This window comes from Trachypithecus francoisi, unplaced genomic scaffold, assembly GCF_009764315.1.
Source record: "Trachypithecus francoisi isolate TF-2019V2 unplaced genomic scaffold, Tfra_2.0 Lachesis_group0, whole genome shotgun sequence".
In the NCBI taxonomy this organism is placed as follows: Eukaryota; Metazoa; Chordata; class Mammalia; order Primates; family Cercopithecidae; genus Trachypithecus; species Trachypithecus francoisi.
Genome location: NW_022681453.1, coordinates 126,203,693 through 126,224,932, shown reverse-complemented (window position 1 = coordinate 126,224,932; position 21,240 = coordinate 126,203,693). Strand labels below are relative to the sequence as shown.

General features: G+C 33.9%; 1 protein-coding gene across 4 annotated transcripts in view; it reads right to left on the bottom strand.

The window, feature by feature from the left end:
- Positions 1–1,089: 1,089 nt before the first annotated feature.
- Positions 1,090–21,240, bottom strand: part of PIK3CA (phosphatidylinositol-4,5-bisphosphate 3-kinase catalytic subunit alpha) — a 90,969-nt gene continuing 70,818 nt past the window's right edge. For 2 of the 4 annotated variants that reach the window (XM_033211756.1, XM_033211755.1), the window contains exons 13-21: positions 20,946–21,049; positions 19,848–20,019; positions 16,832–16,938; positions 16,190–16,311; positions 14,973–15,051; positions 11,248–11,418; positions 10,573–10,690; positions 10,313–10,464; positions 6,002–6,618 (exon numbers count right to left, since the gene is read on the bottom strand). In XM_033211756.1, coding sequence (XP_033067647.1) covers positions 6,348–6,618; positions 10,313–10,464; positions 10,573–10,690; positions 11,248–11,418; positions 14,973–15,051; positions 16,190–16,311; positions 16,832–16,938; positions 19,848–20,019; positions 20,946–21,049 — 1,296 coding nt within the window. In that variant the 3' untranslated portion in view covers positions 6,002–6,347. Of the gene's footprint in view, positions 6,619–10,312; positions 10,465–10,572; positions 10,691–11,247; positions 11,419–14,972; positions 15,052–16,189; positions 16,312–16,831; positions 16,939–19,847; positions 20,020–20,945; positions 21,050–21,240 lie in introns of all 4 variants that reach the window. The other 2 variants (XM_033211754.1, XM_033211757.1) reach the window with 2 other exon arrangements.

Sequence of the window (21,240 nt, the reverse complement as noted above, 5' to 3'; positions counted from 1 at the left end):
AAGTGTGTGTTTCAATTACCACAGTTTTCTATTTAGATAGGAGCTACCTGATTCATTCCAGCAAAGAGAGATATTATCCCTGGAGAACAAAGTCAATTCAAAATTATTTAAACCATTTGGCATATAAATAAAATTTAAGTAATTATTTGCTTAATTGCTTTACTAAGTTGTTAATGCCTATGTGCATTAGTGGTCAAAGCCCACACTTAACTTTTGCAATGTTTATGAGAACTGAAAGCAAAACCAGTTTGCCTCTAGCCTAACTTCATTTCTAGGTTCTGATCTTCAAATGACTTGGAAAAAGTCCACTTACCTATTACATATACATACATACATTCATACATATATGTATACACATATATTTCTTAAAATAAAAGCATATAATTCTTTATGCTTAAATATTTAAACATACATTTCTTTAATATTCATCACTTTACTGGGGCAGAAAAATTGGCTTTTAAGGTATAATAGTTTCAGATTTTCAATCAAGTATTCTTAGTTATTACTGAAAAGAACTGAAATTCAGCTAAATTTTGATTATTAGCAGCACTGGCTTTTCAAAAGGAACGGCAAAATAATTATCACAGTTTTTTGCTTATATAGTACACTAAGGATTGTTTGGACACAAGTCAAAGTAATTTTTCTTTTTTTTTTTTTAATAAACAGCGTGATGTTACAGACTGCAGAGTTAAAGAAAAGCAGACATTAACAATTTCTGATGAGCACAAACAGTAAGTGCAGTCACAGGCCACACTTCTTGCTAGGAACAGCAAGACTGGGAAGAGGTCTTAAATTTAGTGATACTGTTATTATTCTATATTCTCAATATAATAACATGCATCTTGCTGTGTCAAATGCTTTTTGGGCCATCATTAAAAGGACATTAAAAACGTTTTTCTTCTAATGAATGCAGTATACCACAGGACTTCAATTCATTGAATGACAAAATATAGAGAAATAAACTTGCTACAATTAATGGGGCCAAAAGGGTGGTTCGAATTTCTTCCAGGTGAACATTTGACATGTTAGTAGTCTTCTTTTGGTAGTGCCACATTCCCCAAAGTATTAAAGTGTTATGCTCCAAAAGGGTATATTCTTTTAGATTTTATTCAACCCAATTAGGTCTGAAGACTGAATCACACTGAAACCATCAACTTCATTTGAAACTTGGGTTCCATAGCCAAAAACACTTTTGAAATCAGATGAAGGCCAAGTTCTCCAACCACTCTTAGGAACATAAATTACATCGAACAAGGGACTTTTAAAAGTGAAATAAAAACAAAATTAAATAAAAATGAAATAAATAGATAACGATTTTGGAAATTCATACTAGAATTAAGTTTAGTCTAATTATATTTTAATATGAAACAATGAAAGTTTTCTGCCTCCTTGCTAACCTAGAAAAACTGACAAAAATAAGAAAACCTAAAAGTATACACGGTTCTTGGCATAACCACAAAATTATTATAGTGACAGATTAAATAGGTTGCGGATAATTCATAGACTTTAACTGGCTAACAAAATATATTTTAAAACCTTTTCTGTACTTACCTACATGAGGAGTGGAGTACACTGTTGGTAGAAAAATCATTTATCTAACTATTATATATGCACAGGGACTAATTTTTTTTCTCTACTAAAACTCTTATATGTAGTTGAGTAAAAATTAAGTTAGAAAATTTCCTCATGGCTCACACCTGTCACTTTATGCTAATTAGCAAGGCTCGAATATTAACATACCTAAAATCAAGCAAAATAAATGGCGCTGCACTAGTAAAAAGGAGGTGCAAAACCTTAAGTGGAATACATGAATGAAGTAAGTTTATTTAAAGACTAACATCCCAACTTGGGAAACTCCTAATAAATTCTAAACTCTTCAGAATTATAGAACCTTGATATTTCTTTACACCTTTTATAAAAGATGCCTTTTGACTAGGGCTAAGCAGTGTGTATACAGACAGAATTGTGTGCAAGTATACACACACCAAATGCACTAATAATGAAGAAAAGAGACCAAATGAATTTCAAACGCCGAATTCAGGAACCTCCTCGAACTATTGCTTTTTTCAAATGGCTGGACCAACGATTAAACTTCAGCCAAGTTTTTTTCTTAAGATCTTCCATATCATTAAAAACAACGCATGCCAACTCTGACTTTATAAATCTAAAATTCAGTGATCTGCACAATTTCTGAGCCTGAAGTATTGAATTGTGACTCATCTATTTTTCCCCCATTTTCCTTCTGAGGTAGAGTTACCAATCCAATTTTATCAGGACCATAGATATTTAGAGCTAAACCCCATAATCTTTTCATAGAGTAAAAATAATTTTTATGAAAAAAGAAAACAGGCTTCCCAGGCCATGGCACATAGATATATTTACAATTTTTAATGTAATAATTAAAAATGGTATTGAGTTTATATTTTAAAAAACAGCCCAGCTGTATTATTCTGTCACCAAGAATTATTAATTGAGGATGCTGTCAATGCTGAATTTTACAGTTCAGCTTCACAATCCCATCCATGATGAAAAGTTAATTCTCTTACGGGATACAATATACTCTCACAACTTTCAGCCTTCTCTTAGACATGCCCCAAATGAGCAGGATGGATATAAAGAATGTAATTCATTCAAACAACTCCTCCCTGTTCTGCCCCCTCCCCTCACATTCCCCTCTTCTCAAAAACATCTGAAGTATGAAAGTTGTCTTTAAATAGTAAAAGCACCACAGTCTATTAACACCACATATTATCTTTAAACTTAAACATTTTAGTGATGTCTTGGACATCAAAATAATTTCTTAAGGTGGACTCTTGAGTATGTGGGTCCAGCCCAGGTCTGCAGTTTGTGCAGACATAGAAAAAAGAGGAACTTTAAATATTCAGAAAAAGTTAACAGGCTAGCTTTAAAATACTGCTGGAAATTAAATTTCTTCAGAGTTGGCAAGCATGGGCTATTGATCAAAATATGAATTAAGCGGATTTACTTCAAGAAAAAAATAAATCCATGTTATGTGCTGTGAAATTTCCATGATGCCTTTCAAATAGGCTGCTCACAATTTTTTTTTTATAATTCCACATCACTCGATTTTTGAACTGTAAAAAAGAATACAGATGGACTGTGTTTTACCTATGTGAAAATCACCGATCCATTTAAAATAAAATCCAAGAGGGCATATACAGTCTAATCAAGTCATCATTTTCCTGATTAATAAGAACTACAGTTTACACAAAATACTTTATCAGCAGCTGTTTTCATCAAAAAATCAATAGTTTCACAGTTGAAAAAGTTACACATTAAAATATTTTACAATTCATTATATATTCACCAGGTTCCCATTTTCTAATGGGCTTTTAATATAAAGCAGAATAGAAGGGAAAAATCTCAAAGTTGATTACTCTGACACTAAGTTTTACATAGGACACTAAGAACCACAAAAAGCTTAGGTTCTGTTGTAAAATAGCAACCAAATTCCATTCTTCTTTTAAAAATCCAATTAGAAACATCTTTTTTAAAAAAACAAATTCCACAATAAGAGTAACAGATTTCAAATTAACAGTAGTCTAAAAATCTTCAAAATAAATGGTTTTGTATAGCTGAGAATATGGTAGAAAGTGAAAGCATAATTTTCGAACAGTCATTTCTTACTATAGTGTTTAAAATTATTTTTATTATTTTCTTTAGACTTTTTCTCAAAACAATTATTCAAGGAAATATTTCTTAAGTGGCCCAATAAAACTGTAGAGCCAACAGTCAGTTACACCATATTCAAGGACAAGGATAGTCAGCTATAGATAGGAACTGTCTGAACCGTGGGAACTGATCTCTGATACTGAAGTACCCAGAAGTGGCTACATTATCGCTGACTTGAAACAGATCTTAGTCACCCATGTAGCATTTAATTCAATGTTTGGTTCTTTGCCTCATTTCTTTCTTAGGTCACAATCTATAGTCTTTATAGAATTTGTCTACATTTCTTCTAATATAATTAATTTGGTTGTAATAACTTGTGAAAATAAATGTAAATGATGAAATCGGCCATATGGTTTGTGCGTGTTAATAGTGGAGAGGTTCTGGGAGGAGGGGAGACAAGTATCTAGACTGATGTGATAAAAATGTAAAAAATGGTATAAATTTTGTGCAAGGAGGCTCAAGGCATTTTTGGCACTCGGGTAAAACACAGTTCTCTGTTAAATCTTCAGTTTCTACCATCAGAGTTTCAGATTTGTACCATTTTACTGAGTTTTCCTGTAATTTAACCCTGATATTGAAAAGGCTGGGATGTTAGTATCAACTGCCTATATCTAAACAACACAAAATGTTAGTAAGTTTTAATAAGTTATGAAATCTTCTATAACTGCAAAATAATCTTTCTGGTTGCCTGCTTAAAACAGAGTTTAAATTCTGCTTAACTATTGCAAGACAGTTTGCAGAAGTAAGATCCCTTAATCTTCAAATTTATTTTTCTTGTTGGCAATATTATATACATGCTTTAGTGAAATACCTAAATTTCCAATAATTATGCCCTTTAAGGGATCTAAAATAGCCAGATATTAAGAGTATTGGTATTAGAGTCCCTTGTTCACTACTCAAGACTTCAACTATAGGTAACAGATTTCATAAATGAATATTTTTAAAGTGATGCTGTTTTACTACAGTATACAATGTTCACTGTTTATAAAGTTGTTTTCCAATAATATGCCTAATATAAAAAACTGCCAATAATTATTGCACTTTTTTGATGTGGCACCTGAACATCTAAAGCTAATTTCCTAGGACATTAATCATTCATTTCAAATACAGAGTAAAATATCAGATTCTAGAATGATGACTAGCAGTAGCGTCTACATCTTGGGTTAATGTTTTTCAAAATGTTTAAGATATGTCCTGTGCTCAAATAGTATTTAATCAAGTTGGAGAGTGAACTCTGACTACTTGGGAATGAGACATGATTTTAAAATGGTTTAATGTTCTACTTTGGAGATAAATAGTTTAAAAAGGTAAAAATGTCATGGTTTCTATTCCCCCATATTTTAAAGTATCATTCATGAGTATACTTCAGTAAAGGGTTTAAGGAATCAGGAAGATAGTCTAAATTGTGTTAATTTTGGTAACTAATTTCATATGATTGAGACATTCTCAACTACAAAAGAGAATGGAAGACGGGGGATTCACATAAGAAATAAAAGGAAAGAAGATGAAGTTTTATGTTTCCCTTAAGTAGTTATACACTGGTTATTGGCATAAATGGGATAGTGCCTGAGCCTCATCTACAGACCAAGAAGAAAGCTGACTATGCTGCTATGAACAATAAAAAATTTGGGGTGCAAAACAATGCATGACTATGGGACAGATCATGTAAATAAAGAATATATATTAATGATAGTTTCTATAATATAAATAGCCTTTAATAAAAAAAATAATCTTTTTAATAACATTAATACTTCTATTTTCTGGAAAACATGCATGAAAAATGTATTCAGTTCAACTGCAAAAGGAGAAAAAAATCAACTTAAGGTGAATACTGTACAATTCTGGAATAAGAACTATTCCTGTTCATTCTTTTTCTATGATTTTTTTTTTTTTTTTTTTTTTTTAACTGTGGGAGCCCAGAATTTCCCTGGGAAATAAGATCCTTTAAATACTGTCCAGAAAAAAAAAAAAATACCACCTTATAACAGGTCTCATTTGTGACTGCTTCCAAAACTGCAGATAAGACCTCAAATCATCAAAAGGTTTGATTTATTAAAAAGAAAAAGTCTCTGGTGAAATCTCAAGAGTCCCTTCCACCCCAAGCATTTTTCTTCATTAAACAAGGAGTCAAAAACCCACTTCAAACTATAAATTGAACAGCAATGGAAAAATAAGAAATTTTCATTCTTTTCCAATCTTAATGTAATTTAACATAAGCTCCAGTTTACTTACACCTAATGCAATAACAGCTTTTGTTGTGTCCACATTTCAAAACACAGAACATTTGCAAGACAAAAAAAAATCATTCTTTTTCCTTCTCCATCATTTCTATATATTTTGGGGATTTTTGTTTTGTTTTGTTTTTTAAAAAAAGATACAAACAATCTTCAAAGTTTACCTTTTTGGACTTAAGGCATAACATGAAATTGCGCATTATTCTAAAGCTTAATTGTGAAATGAACTAGTTTAAGTGCTATCAAACCCTGTTTGCGTTTACATTAAATTATATAGTATTTTATTTCTGTTCTTGCTGTAAATTCTAATGCTGTTCATGGATTGTGCAATTCCTATGCAATCGGTCTTTGCCTGCTGACAGTTATTAACAGTGCAGCGTGGAATCCAGAGAGTGAGCTTTCATTTTCTCAGTTATCTTTTCAGTTCAATGCATGCTGTTTAATTGTGTGGAAGATCCAATCCATTTTTGTTGTCCAGCCACCATGATGTGCATCATTCATTTGTTTCATGAAATATTCCAAAGCCTCTTGCTCAGTTTTATCTAAGGCTAGGGTCTTTCGAATGTATGCAATGTCATCAAAAGATTGTAGTTCTGGCATTCCAGAGCCAAGCATCATTGAGAAAAGATTTATGAAGAGATTGGCATGCTGTCGAATAGCTAGATAAGCCTTGTAACACATCTCCTGAAACCTATAAGTAATAAGAACAGTTTGGTTAGTATGGAGCAAATGATGTTAATACCTTCAGGTCTTTGCTCAAATGTCACACAATTAGAGAGGCTTTCATAGACAAAGCTATAAAAAATAGCATTCTTCTCTCACTTATCTTACCAACATCTTTTGATTCCCTTTACCCCACTAGAATGTAAACTTCATGAGAATAAGGACTTTTAAAAAACTGCTTTATTACCAGCACCTACAATGCCTGGCATGTCAGCAGTTTAATAAGTATTAAATGTATGAACTGGTCCATACTAAATCCTTTTGTGCTTAAGCTAGAGTCAGGACTGAGTTATAGACAAAGCAGAATTTTCTAGAAGGTTGTAAAAAGTACTTTAAAGTCTGATATAGTCTAATGAGATACCATAAGGTGAGTTATGAATAAACAAGGTGATTATGGTTGACGGACTTTCCTCAAATTGTATGACCAAAAAATGTCATATGAAGCACTATACATTATTTGTCAATATAGAGGTGGAGTCCAACTATTTAAAGCTCAGTAAATAAAAACATTTAATGTGTTATGAAGTTTAAGGGTTACTTTCTTTTTAGGCCTTAATTAGCTCAACAAATTAAATTGTATTCCCTTTCCATCTTCCTTCACAGCATCACACAAATAAACACACAAAAATAAAAACATTAAAATAGTTTGTCACTCAACAAAGTAGACATAGAAGGGACTTACCTCAAAATAATAAAAGTCATATGACAAACCCACGGCCAATATCATACTGAATGTGGGGAAAAGCTGAAAGCACTCCCCCTGAGAACTAGAACAAGACAAGGAAGCCCACATTGGCATCCAAATTGGAAAAGAGGAAGTCAAACTATCGCTGTTTACCAATGACATAATCATACACCTAGAAAACCCCAGAGTTCTCCAAAAGACTCCTAGATTTCAGCTGGGTGTGGTGGCTCACTCCTATGATCCTAGCACTTTGGGAGGCTGAGGCGGGAGGATCACCTGAGGTCAGGAGTTCAAGACCAGCCTGGCCAACAAAGTGAAACCCCATCTCTACTAAAAAATACAAAAATTAGCTGAGCATGGTGGTGCACGCCTGCTACTTGGAAAGCTGAGGCAGGAGAATTGCTTAAACCCGGGAGGTGGAGGTTGTAGAGAGCTGAGATTGCGCCACTGCACTCTAGCCTGGGCGACAGAGCAAGACTCTTTGTCTCTCTCTCAAAAAAAAAAGAGACTCCTAGATTTGATAAATGAATTCAGTAAAGTCTCAGGTTACAAAATCACTGTACACAAATCAGTAGCACTGCTATACACCACTACCAACCAAGCTGAGAATCAAATTAAGAACGCAAGCCCTTTTAGCTTCAAAAAAATACCTAGGAATATACCTAACCAAGGGGGTGAAAGATCTATTCAAGGAAAACTACAAAACACTGCCAACGTCATTTTTCACAGAATTAGAAAAAAAATCCTAAAATTCATATGAAACCCACCAAAAAGAGTCTGAATAGCCAAAGCAAGGCTAAGCAAAAAGAATAAACCCGGAGGCATCACATTACTGGACTTCAAATTATACTGGAAAACTGTAATTACCAAAACAGGAGATACACACAAAAGTAGACACATAGACCAATGGAACAGAATGGACAACCCAGAAATAAAGCCAAAAACTTACAACCAACTGATCTTAGACATACAAAAACATAAACTGGAGAAAGGACATCCTGTTTAATAAATGGTGCTGGGAAAACCACCTAGCCATATGTAAAAGAATGAAACTGGATCCCTGTCTCTCACCTTATACAAAAATCAACTCAAGATGGATCCAAGACTTAAATCTAAGACCTGAAACCATAAAAATTCTAGAAGATAAATTAGGAAAAACTCTTTTGGACACTGGCCTAGGCAAATAATAAATGACTAAGACCCCAAAAGCAAATACGACAAAAACAAAATAAATGGGACCTAATTAAACTAAAAAGCCTTTGCATAACAAAAGAAATAATCATCAAAGAAAATAGACAACACATAGAATGGGAGAAAATACTCGCAAACTATGCATCCAACAAAGGACTAATTTCCAGAATCTATAAGGAACTCAAATCAGCAAGAAACAAAGAATCCCATCAAAAAGTGGGTTAAAGCTGGGCGCAGTGGCTCAAGCCTGTAATCCCAGTACTTAGGGAGGGTGAGGCGGGTGGATCACCTGAGGTCAGGAATTCAAGACCAGACTGACCAACATGGTGAAACTCCGTCTCTATTAAAAATACAAAAATTAGCCGTGCGTGGTGGTGGGTGCCTGTAGTTCCAGCTACTTGGGAGGCTGAGGCAGGAGAATCGCTTGAACCCAGGAGGTAGAGGTTGCAGTGAGCTGAGATCATGCCATTGTACTCCAGCCTGGGCGACAGAGTGAGACTCCGTCTCAAAACAAAAACAAAAACGAAAACAAAAACGAAAACAAAAAAAGTGGGCTAAGGACATGAACAGACAATTCTCAAAAGAAGATATATAACAACATGAAAACATGAAAAAAATGCTCAACATCATTAATCATCAGGGAAATGCAAATTAAAACCACAATGAGATACCACCTTACTCCTGCAAGAATGGCTGTAATTAAAAAGTTAAAAAACAACAGATGTTGACATGGATGTGGTGAAAGGGAACGCTTATACATTCCTGGTGGGAATGTAAATTAGTACAGCCTCTATGGAAAACAGTATGGAGATTTCTTAAAGAACTAAACGTAGATCTACCATTTGGTCCAGCAATCCCTCTACCCAGAGGAAAAGAAGTCATTATATCAAAAAGGCATCTGCATGCATATCGTATGTTTATTGCAGCACAATTCACAATTGCAAAGATATGAAACCAACGTAAGTACCCACTGACCAATGAGTGGATAAAGAAAGTGTACATTTACACCACGGAATACTACTCCACCACAGAAAAGAATGAAATAATGTCTTGCAGCAACTGGGATGGAGCTGGAGTCCAGAAATGGAAAACCTGAAAATACACTATGTTCTCACTTGTAAGTGGGAGCTAAGCTATGGGTACACAAAGGCGTACAGAGTGATATAATGGACTATGGAGACTCAGAAGGGAGAGGGTGGGAAGAATGGTAAGGGATAAAAAAGTACATATTGGGGGCAAAGCACACTACTTGGGTTACAGGTGCGCTAAAATCTCAGACTTTACCACTATTTAATTCATCCACATAACCAAAAACCACGTGTACCCCAAAAGCTATTGAAATAAAATAAAATAAAAAACAAACAGAAAATAGTTTTTGTTAAAGTGTTAAAATAACTTCTTTTATTAATTTTGATACAGGGTCTCACTCTGTTGCCCAGGTTGGAGTACAGTGGCGTGATCATGGCTCACTGCAACCTCAACCTCCTGGCCTCAAGTGATCCTCCCATCTCAGCCCCCTGAGTAGCTGGGACTACAGTGCATGCCACCATGCCTGGCTATTTAATATTTTTTTTGTAGACATGAGTTCTCACTATGTTACCCAGGCTAGTTTCAACTGCTGAGCTCAAATGATCCTCCAGCCTTGGCCTCCCAAAGAGTGGGATTACAGGCGTGAACTGCCACACCCAGCCAACATTTATTATTTTAAAATGGCTTGAAAATATTGGTTGTTTCTAATACAGCAGCCAGAACTCTTTATTTTGTGTTTTTAATTTCTTGAGCTCACCTCTCAAATTCTCTTGTCTTTGTGCATTCTTGGGCTCCTTTACTAATCACTATTAAGAAATCCTGTGTCAAAACAAACGGCACACGTTCTCGTTTATAACCAAATTTTTTCTTCTTGTGATCCAAAAAGTGTCCAAAATCTATATGAAACAGCTTTCAAAAGTAAGAAATTATGTTATAGTTTGACATATGCAGATACAAAATGTCTTGAACTAATAAATTAAGAACACCAAAAACATTTTAAACAGAGAAAACCATTACTTGTCCATCGTCTTTCACCATGATGTTGCTATTGTGACGATCTCCAATTCCCAGAATGAAGGTAGCGACACAATATCCAGCACATGAACGTGTAAACAGGTCAATGGCTGCATCATATCTACAAAGAAATAAACACCTCATGAGTAGTATGGAAATAAAAGTGCTTCAGGCCAACTTGAGAAAAAAGGGTACAAGCTTCTATTTAAACAATGAAAACAATCACTAACAGGGAATAAGGTAATTATGTCCAAAGATTTTGAGATTGTGAAGTTTTCATGGGTTTCTAAGGAAATTTCCAGATGTTCCCTGACCAAAGCATAATTCTTATTATAGTGAAAAAATACCATCTCATTAAAATTATTTTTTTCTAATCATTTTAACAATGAATTAGAAATAAAATTTTGAATGTGCAATGTTCATTTGTTTTAAAAAGAATAAGCAGTAACAATACATTTTAGATAACACTTAAAATGAATGTTTAAGATTTTACTAAATTAAAAGTAATTATAATCATTTAAACCCATTAATGTCAAATATTTCAAAGGCTGAACATAGTTTTTTCCATAGAAAGTACAATTGTTTTCTCTGGTCTAAGTCAGAGGAATACACAAACACTGACAGACTCATCTAACAAAAACTTAGACTAACATAGAAAGAAAGAATAATACAACTCACATTTCTCCTTTGTTCTTGTCTTTGAGCCACTGATGTAGAGTGTGGCTGTTGAACTGCAGTGCGCCTTTCAAGCCGCCTTTGCACTGAATTTGCATAATAGTGTGAGAATTTCGCACCACCTCAATAAGTCCCACACAGTCACCGATTGACAGACAACCATAAGGTAACATTCTGAAAGACGAGCAACACATTTACAATTAAATGATGGAATTTTAAAATAGCAAATATTTTTAATAGGCCAAAACATGAGTATTTTATTAGTAAATTTGTCATGCATGACCTTTACTGCCTTTCCCCAATTTTAATTTTCTTTTTTATGGTGTGATAAATATACTCCTGGAATAATCCTCAAAATTACCTGTCATCATTTATTATGACCTTCAACTGAGAAAGTGCTGAACTTTTATCAGAAAAGCATTAAGAAAATTATCGTGGCAATTAAAATTTTACAAACATTTATGACTTTAAAAATATGGGTGAATGTAAAGATGTTTAACTGATATCGAAATAAAACTATAGGGCAGGAGATCTCAAATTTTTGGTCTCAGGACTCCTTTACACTTGCAGAAATTACTGAGGACTCCAAAGAGCTTTTAGTTATGTGAATTACAACTACTGATATTAGAAATTGAAATAGGGAAAATAAAAATTTTAAATATTTACTAATTCATTTAAAAGCAACAAACCATGACATGTTAATATAAATAACGTATTTCATGAAACAAAAAAAATGCATTTAAAAAATGTAGCGAGAAGAGTGACATTCTTTCACATTTAAACATTTTTTTAAATGTCTGGTTTCATAGTACCCAGCTGGATTCTCATATATACTTTTGTATGCAATCTAATGCAATGTTTTAATTAAAGTATATAAAGAAAATCTGGCCTCACAAAGATAGGTAGAAAAAGGAGTATTATAATAGACTTTTCAGACAATTGTGGTATTTTTCTTTGATACTATTCCAAAACTTGGTAAGTTTCTTAAGTTGCAATATGTAATCTAAAACCATATCAATAAACTTTTCATACTCAGTTACATTAAAATCAATTTGTCTTTCTTGCCTTTCAATGGATCTTTTACCCATACATGATTTTATAGTATCCTGCACATGGCCATTTGTAGATGTTTCAAATGTTGATACTTTTCATTATACCATACTGAAAACCACAATTGTTAATATTACCAAGAATCTCATTAGAAAGATGTTAAGTTTAGGGACTCTATTAGGTTCAGAGGCAGATACTGAAAATTAGAATTTTCAAAATTCTAAGTTTGAATTTCTAATGAAATTTTTGTTGCAAGCTTGAATTTTATCATTGGCAACAAATACTGTCACAGTTGTTTTCGTCAAAGAGACAGGCACATATTGTTCATTTTTAAGATAATGTCTGCCAGATATCCATGTCTGAATAACCATAGCTTGCCTACTAGTTATTTTTTAAGTAAAAATCGTGTTCCATCAAAACAGCAGCTAGTTCAGCTCACAACTCAAATAATCTCACAAATGTTTCCCTTTGATACAACCATAATACTTGGGGATGTGACACAAATGCTTTTTAGGATACCTCTCATTTATTCACATAGAAAATTAAATAGGACATGTAGTCAAGGGTGCAGATGTGAGGATTTAAAGAGACAATGAAAAAAAGCACCTAACATTCAGATTGACACGTGAGTATCCAAAGTTTGATTTTCCTTGCTCTGTTCTTCTCATAAGCTACTCTCCACTCTTTCCACCTTTCCTTTACTTCTTAAATTCCTAATACAGTCTATACTTATTTTCATTTTCTTACTTAATTCCTTGTAGCCTAGCTTCTACACCTACCACTCTAGTGAGTAAACTCTTAAAGATAATCATGAGTCATTAAATCCAAGTGCTTTTTCACAGACCTCATTCTTTTAAACCCCTTGAAGCCCTTGGCCCTACAAATTGTCAATCAATTCCTCTAGTACTCCTACTTCTTTTGATGACTTCTCTTACACAATCTTTTCTTCTACCTGCCCTGGTAAATAGGGAAATTTCTTTTTTTTTTTTTTGAGATGGAGTCTCGCTCTGCCGCCCGGGCTGGAGTGCAGTGGCCGGATCTCAGCTCACTTCAGCTCACTGCAAGCTCCGCCTCCCGGGTTCACGCCATTCTCCTGCCTCAGCCTCCCGAGTAGCTGGGACTACAGGCGCCCGCCACCACGCCCGGCTAGTTTTTTGTATTTTTTAGTAGAGACGGGGTTTCACCGTGTTAGCCAGGATAGTCTCGATCTCCTGACCTCGTGATCCACCCGTCTCGGCCTCCCAAAATGCTGGGATTACAGGCTTGAGCCACCGCGCCCGGCCGGGAAATTTCTTAAGGTTGTACTCCTGCTCATTCTTTCTTATTTTATGTTTTTATCACTGTTGAACATGCTCATAGTTCAAAGAATTCAATTGTCTTCCAAGTCCTGTTATTAAAAAAAAAAAAAGCAGGGTTAAAATTAACCCGATTATGAATTATAGTTTTGCCAAGTATAAATAAAAATGCTGTTATGATTTTACTTAAATAATTTTAATCTCAAGTTAAACTTGAAATAAAATTTTTACTTACATTTACTTAAGTTAAAAAATATTCAGAAAATAAAAGACTAAAAAACCATTAATAATTCTAATCATCTTAACTTTAGAATCTTTTTTGCAAAGTCACTAATTTACAATTAATGTAATTAACTAGGGTTACACAGTTACCTCCTTTACTCTTTCTTAGCTCTACAATCTTTTTTACAGTCTATTCCTTTGGGGGACGTGGTAGTAGTAGCATGTGGATCTCTCACGACACAGCAAATAATACCAAAAAATGAAATTAGATTCATATAACATTAACTGTCTTTGGAAAGCAGCAGGGGTTAAGCAATGTATCACGAGTTATGAATCTGAAGTTGATAACAGTTTTGTGCCTTAGTGTTATCACTTGAAATGTCCACTTTCTTCTTTCCAATACAAAGGTACTACTATTTGTCACTGACACATTTTTGTATACTAGCTACTCTTAAAATTTGTAAGAGGCAAACAAATAAGCCCTTGTCTGGTGTTACCTGCAATTCCTACTAAATGTACCCTGTTGTTACAGCTAGACTTGACTCTATGTCCACTTATAGGCCAAAGTACTTTGGAGAGAGTGGGCTTTGCCTGAATGACTATGGATTTGCAAAAAGACAAGTCAGATAAGGAAGAACATTTCAGAAGCAACAATGACTAGGAGAAGACGAAGCACGACAGAAAACTTGGTGATAATACTGATATTGTGGAAAGTTGGGTAGAAACCAACAGACTGGTAAAAACTCTAAGATTAGCTGGTTGCATAATTTTGCTGAAAAACTGATTCCAGTATTTGAGGATGTATACAACTTTAGAATTAGAAAATTTCCATTATGAAACTTTCTTTTAAACTCTTAACTTCTGAATGAAAACAGGGGTCTTGTGTGTCTCCTTTGTCTTGTTCCTAATGGTCACACTCCAGAGGCAGTTGCAGAGTGTTTATTAGCTTCTTAGCTCTTTTTACTTAGCTGAATATAATTTAGCTATTCTAAGTCAAGTAAGAGGAGGATACATCAAAGTACTATAGTGTGATCAACTATTGATAATTACTACTGCATACATTTCTTTTTAGATATACGACTCTATATGCTTCTGTAATTATTAATAGTTCACTTTTTCAGGATAACTTTCAACATACAGTTTGCCTTACTGGTTACCTACCGAAGATCAAGACCTTGATTTTGCCAGATATTTTCCATAATACGAATAATTTGAAGTGTTAGCATATCTTGCCGTAAATCTGAAATTCAAATAATACGTATCACCATTTAATGCCACAGATGCAAATTTGGGGATCACGCCATCACATGGTTTTCAAATGAAAAACAAATACAGCTATATTTATCTTCAAAAGAAACTACAGGAAAGCAATATTCTGATTCTTTTAAAAAAATGTATAAATGAGTGTGTATGTCCACTCAAAGCCTTTACATAGCTTTATTAATTTATAATTTTTTGAGATGGGGTCTTGCTACATTGCCCAGGCTGGTCTCAAACTCCTGGGCTCAAGTAATCCTCCAGAGTAGCTGGGATCACAAGCATGCACCACTACAAATGGCTCTTAATATTCTGATTCTTAAATACACTTTTAAAGTCTTTGCATAAACATATTTGAATAACAATGTAGGATAAGTGAGCATGTATCTCATGAAAAATTTTAATTAAAGCATTTATAGTAATTATTTTTCTGAATCCTTAAATTTGAACATATGTTTATATTAAAATATTGGGATCAACAGAATTCCCTGCTGAAATGTCATTTCCTATTGAAAACCCATCCATGGATCCTCCTTCACTCCCCCGATAGCCTTTTCCTCCAAATAAGTACCTTCTTTTATATGGTTCCTAAGCAGATTACACTTTTCCTTTGTACCATGCTTGTAATTTCATTTTTATGATTATTTATTTAATGTCCCTCTTTTCTCTGTTAGGCTGTAAGCTCCAAAAGGGCAGGGATTCTGTTTTCTTCACTGCTAAAACTCCAGGGCCTAGCACATAGAATATTTATGGAATGAATGGATACTCACAAAGCTAAGCAAATGATAATTAGAAACTGATTAAAAAAAAAAAAACCAAAACAACAACAAAAAATACTTCTCTACACAGGTCCACGAGAGGGGGGTTGGAGGCAGGGAACAGGAAAAAGAAAAAACAAAAAACTGATTTCAGGACTTCTGATCTAAGCCTAGTACTTCTCTTCTTTTCATTGATTATATATGCATATTTCAAAGGTCAAGATATCTGATTAATATTATGTATTTTATCACATGTATGTATTCCTTAAATGGCTTTCAATAGTTTTCATGGTTCATAAATATCCTGAGTATAAAAAGATAGCTAAATACATGCATCATAAGCTCATTAATACTCTTCCTTACCATCCCCATTTTTAAAGATGATCTCATTGTTCTGAAACAGTAACTCTGACATGATGTCTGGGTTCTCCCAATTCAACCACAGTGGCCTTTTTGCAGAGGACATAATTCGACACTCTTCAAGCCTTTAAAATAGTTAAAAACTCTATTAGGCACCTTTGCTTTATTATTCCTTTACCCTCAAATTTATTTTAAAATATAAATAAATACCATACAGCTTTTTGAAGTGTTACAAAGATTTAAAACTTTCTCCTCCATTTTTATTTAGGAATCCATTTCTAAGGAGTATAAAAAAATACTAAAAGTTTTAGAAGTTATATAATTGCATATGAATTTCCAACAAACATATAGAGATATACCATTAGTTTTACAGATATTACATTTCCATTTCTTATCCTATGATAACAGAAATTCTGGCCATAGAAGGTTTTAAATTCTATTATTTAAGTAGTAAAAACTCATTCTGAATAAAGGCAGTACTGAACTTAAGATAATTTACTACTCTTATTTTGAGGGTAGGAGAATGACAGCAAGAAGCATAGATTATTGAACATTCTAATTATAATAGACATTTTGACTTTTCTCAAGATTTTATCCAGAAAAGGTATTTATTTAAATGTATCAATGAAACCCCCAAGACAGTACCTGAGATTTCCTAGTTGATGAGCAGGGTTTAGAGGAGATAGAAAGCCCTGTAGAGCATCCATGAAATCTGGTCGCCTCATTTGCTCAACTAAAAACTTCATCTGTACCTGATTAAAAAAAAGGATAGTAACAGTAAGAAACTGACTTAATAAAAGGTAAAACTAACTGCTAATCTCTTTTACACATGAGAACCTCAGTACTGTATAGTCTCTGAATCTACATCCTAGACTGGCTGCCTTCTAATTAAGAAGGTTTCTACAACACAGAGCAGCAACACTCAGAGACAGAAGCAAGACTGGCAGCACTGTGTACCCCTTCCTGTAAGATGAAATCTACTTGGTGATAGTAGCGATGCTTTTGGCTGTAGAGCAGGGCTAGTCAATTATGGCCGGCAGGTCAGCTGCCAGTTTTTGTAAGTCAAGTTGTATTAGAATACAGCTATACCCATTCATTACACATTGGCTACTTTTACGAGAATAGCAAGAGTTGAATAGTTAAGACAGAGACCACATGGGCCTGCAAAGTCTAAAACAGTTACTATCTGGCCCTTTAAGAAAATTTGCTGATCTGTGTTCTAGAGGAAAAACTAAGGAGACCATGTTGTATTAGCTTAATAACCTTACTTTTAGGCTTTTAAGAAAACACAGCATTCATACTCTCATTGTTAGGTAAAAGTGGTCTAGTGAGGCTAAAAGAAATTGTTGGGAAAAGGACTTATAAAAACATTTGTTACATGGAGTCTCATATTATATTCAGGTTTTAGTTGTGGCTACAAAACAATATCTCTTTTTAATCAATTCAAATCAGAGCCCAGACTGCTGAATTACCACACAATAGCTGGGATTTTATTTTAGGAAACCTTCACCTTTTGAAAATATAAAATGTGAGTAGGGGGAAAAAGTGGTTAGGAGTCAGGAATTAATAATAAATTAATTTTCATGTTGGAATTTAAATAATAAGGTTTATTTTTCTTCTTGTTATATATAAATGAATAGTTAGAAAATCTAGTCATCACTGACTAGATAGCTCTTGTTCACGTAAAGGCATTTCTATCACTGACAACTCTAATAGCACAGTGCTTCATGTATTTTATCACTCATTGTTACGACAAAACACAAAGCCACTCAAAGTAACTGCTCTTGTTTCTATGACTGCAATCTTGGTTCCCTATCAAAATCTCATTTAAGCCAATAATGATCTGAGTAATGAATTTCATGTTCCTAATTAATCCATTGTATTATAGCCAATTTGTGACATTAAAACTCCAGCTTAGAAGAAATGCCTATACAGATGGTCTCCAACTTAACGATTTTTCAACTTTGTGATGGTGTGAAAGCAACATGCATTCAGTAGAAATTATACCTCAAATTTTGAACTTTTATCTCTTCCTACATGCATTCAGTAGAAACTATACGTCAAATTTTGAACTTTTATCTCTTCCTACGCTAGTGATATGCAACACAGTATTTTCTTGAGATGCTGGGTAGCAGCAGCCAGCTGCAGCTCCCAGTCAGCCATGCAGTCATGAGGGTAATCGACCAATACTCTACAGTGTACTGTGTGGCCAGCATATTTTGGATACTGTGTTTTGCGTTTTCGCATCCCAACACATCTACAAAATGCCCATTTTTGCCTTTAAGATATTTTCAACTTATGATGTGTTTATCAGGATATAACCCTATTATAAGTCGAGGAACATCTGTATTTACAAATGTATCTAAAATTTAGTTTCTTTTTTCTTAGCTCAGTTACAATATATAAATACAATAAATTTTGTTCTTCCAAGGCTATCTAGTCCCTTCTTGCCCACAAATTCCACTATCAGAAAGAGTACAATTATTTTCTAACATCCTATATTTGAATTTATATATCACACTTCAATAAAATCAACTCACACACTGTATGACATTTACATTAATACAGTAACTTTCTTTTAAATTTTTTTTTTCCTTCAAGTACTAGTAATGAAGATGTTGGAAAAATTCATTCAGTACTGCTAACTTACATTCTCTGTCCTTTGGGGACTCACTAATAAACGATTTTTTTTTGTTTTCATTTCACTAGAGGTGAGGAATGAGCTTCCTTTTAAGTGTAAGAGGTGGTGAATTTAGGATCTGGTGGATTGGATTGAATAAAGATTAGGGTGTAGGAAAAGGTCATAAAAAAGTTTACATTGGGCTAGACACAGTGGCTCATGCCTATAATTCCAGCACTTTGGGAGGCCAAGGTAGGCGGACTGCTTGAGTCCAGGAGTTGGAGATCAGCCTGGGCAACAAGGCGAAATGCTGTCTCTACTAAAAATACAAAAATTAGCTGGGAGTGGTGGCATGCTCCTATAGTCCCAGCTACTCGGGAGGCTGAAGTGGGAGGATGGCCTGAACCCAGGAGGTCAAGGCTGCAGTGAGCCGAAATTGCACCACTGCATTCCAGGCTGGGCAAAAGAGCCAGACTCTGTCTCAAAAAAAAAAAAAAGTTTACGTTATATTTTCTACTCTTAGTTATACTAAGCTAGACTGCAGATGACTAGAGTGTGTGATATATATACTGAGTGACTCGAAATCCATTTTAAACTTGGAAATGTAAAAACTAACTTCTTTCCACTCATTTTCAGGGTCATTATTGAGAGACAATAAATGACATAATAAGGAAATAATCACTGTAAATACTTAGGGACCTGAATAAGAGAAAGGAAGGGAAAGTAAAGGGATCTAACATTTATTGGGCACTTTCTATGTTCCAAGGATTGTGACAGGTTCTTTGCATAACTCATGTAATTTAATTCTCACAATGGCCTTACGAAGCAGGTACTATTCCCATTTTACAGACAAAGAAAATGAGTCTTGAGAGCCTACATAATGTGTCTAACACTACACAGCTGAGAGGCAGTGGAACTTGGTTCCAAATCCTAATCTGCTTGATTCCAAGGACCATCCATGATCTGTATATACACTGGGCTTCTAAACAACTCTGCCCCACTGCAATGAAAAGAGTCTCAAACACAAACTAGAGTACACACCTTTTGTGTTTCATCCTTTTTCTCCTGTTTGAGAATGTCAGTTAAGTTAATGAGCTTTTCCATTGCCTCGACTTGCCTATTCAGGTGCTTCAAATACATCCCACATGCACGACAATAGGACTCCAAAAGCAGGCCAAACCTCTGGCTAACTGTTTTATTGTGCATCTCAGATCTAAAAGAATCATGCAAAATTAAAAGTATATATAATAGTCTTAAATGAGTATACAAATAATCTTTGCTGAACAATTTAAACACTCATTTTCGAAATCCAATAAATGTTACAATCACACTAATAAAATTATTCAAAACCTGTAATTTAGAAGCAAAACCAGTATGAGTTTCAGGTAGTTCCTGAATATGTGATTAAATAAACATCTAGTTTTTAGATTTATTTCAACTAGTTTTCATTTACTAATCTCAGTACAAGATATAAAAACATGAAAAAAGGAAACTGAGCACAAAAATAATCAAATGAAGAGGGAGGGAACAAAGCACTCAATGAATGCTATTTGATTCTTCTGACACACGCCTATGCTTCTTGTTTTCAACTTAACTTCTGGGTTCCAATTTTAAATTTTAACACTTAAAATATCATATTAGATATAAATCTTTCTAAATTTATGCAAGATTATATGGTTTATGATCTGTAACTTTTGACTACTAGATGTATCACATTCTACAAAACATTTTTTATTCTTAATTAGCTTGTTTTTCAGTAAGAACCATAGGAGTTTGACATTATTTTTCTGAATTTCAAGGTAAAATATTTTTTTCTTTTTTTTGAGATATTTTAATCCACACACACAGTGAAACCTACAGCAATACTCATCTGGACCTAGAAAATTTTACTTAAGTAGAACAAAAATCTTTAAAAATATTTCAGCTCTCATTCATGACTAAAATTTAGTTCTGAATTTATTACTTTTTAAATTTCAAAGAGCAAAAGTTGAGAAGCTCATCACTGGTACAACATACTTTTAGTATGGAAAACTCTTCCAGTCAAACATAAACAAAAGTATACAAGTAATACATATTTGTAAATCTATTAAGAAAGCAAGTAATATGTACCTTAAGAATTTAATGGGAAAATAGACTTACTTTAAATGCCAAAAGAAAAAGTGCCCAATCCTTTGATTAGTCAATGCTTTCTTCAGTAAAAATCTCACAAGCAAGTTATCCAAATATTGTTCATATTTTAGGACCTAGGTGATTCAAAAACAAAAAACAAATCAGGGTCAGTTTCTGCATGGCTGAGCTAAAGAAAATTTTTTCAGAAAGAAAGTGGCTATTACTGGTCATAAATATTTTTTTTTTCTAAAGCATAAAACTAGTTAGTGCAGGTTTTTAAAAAGGAAGTTGTATGGATCTAGAATAAATTACTATTTTAATTAAA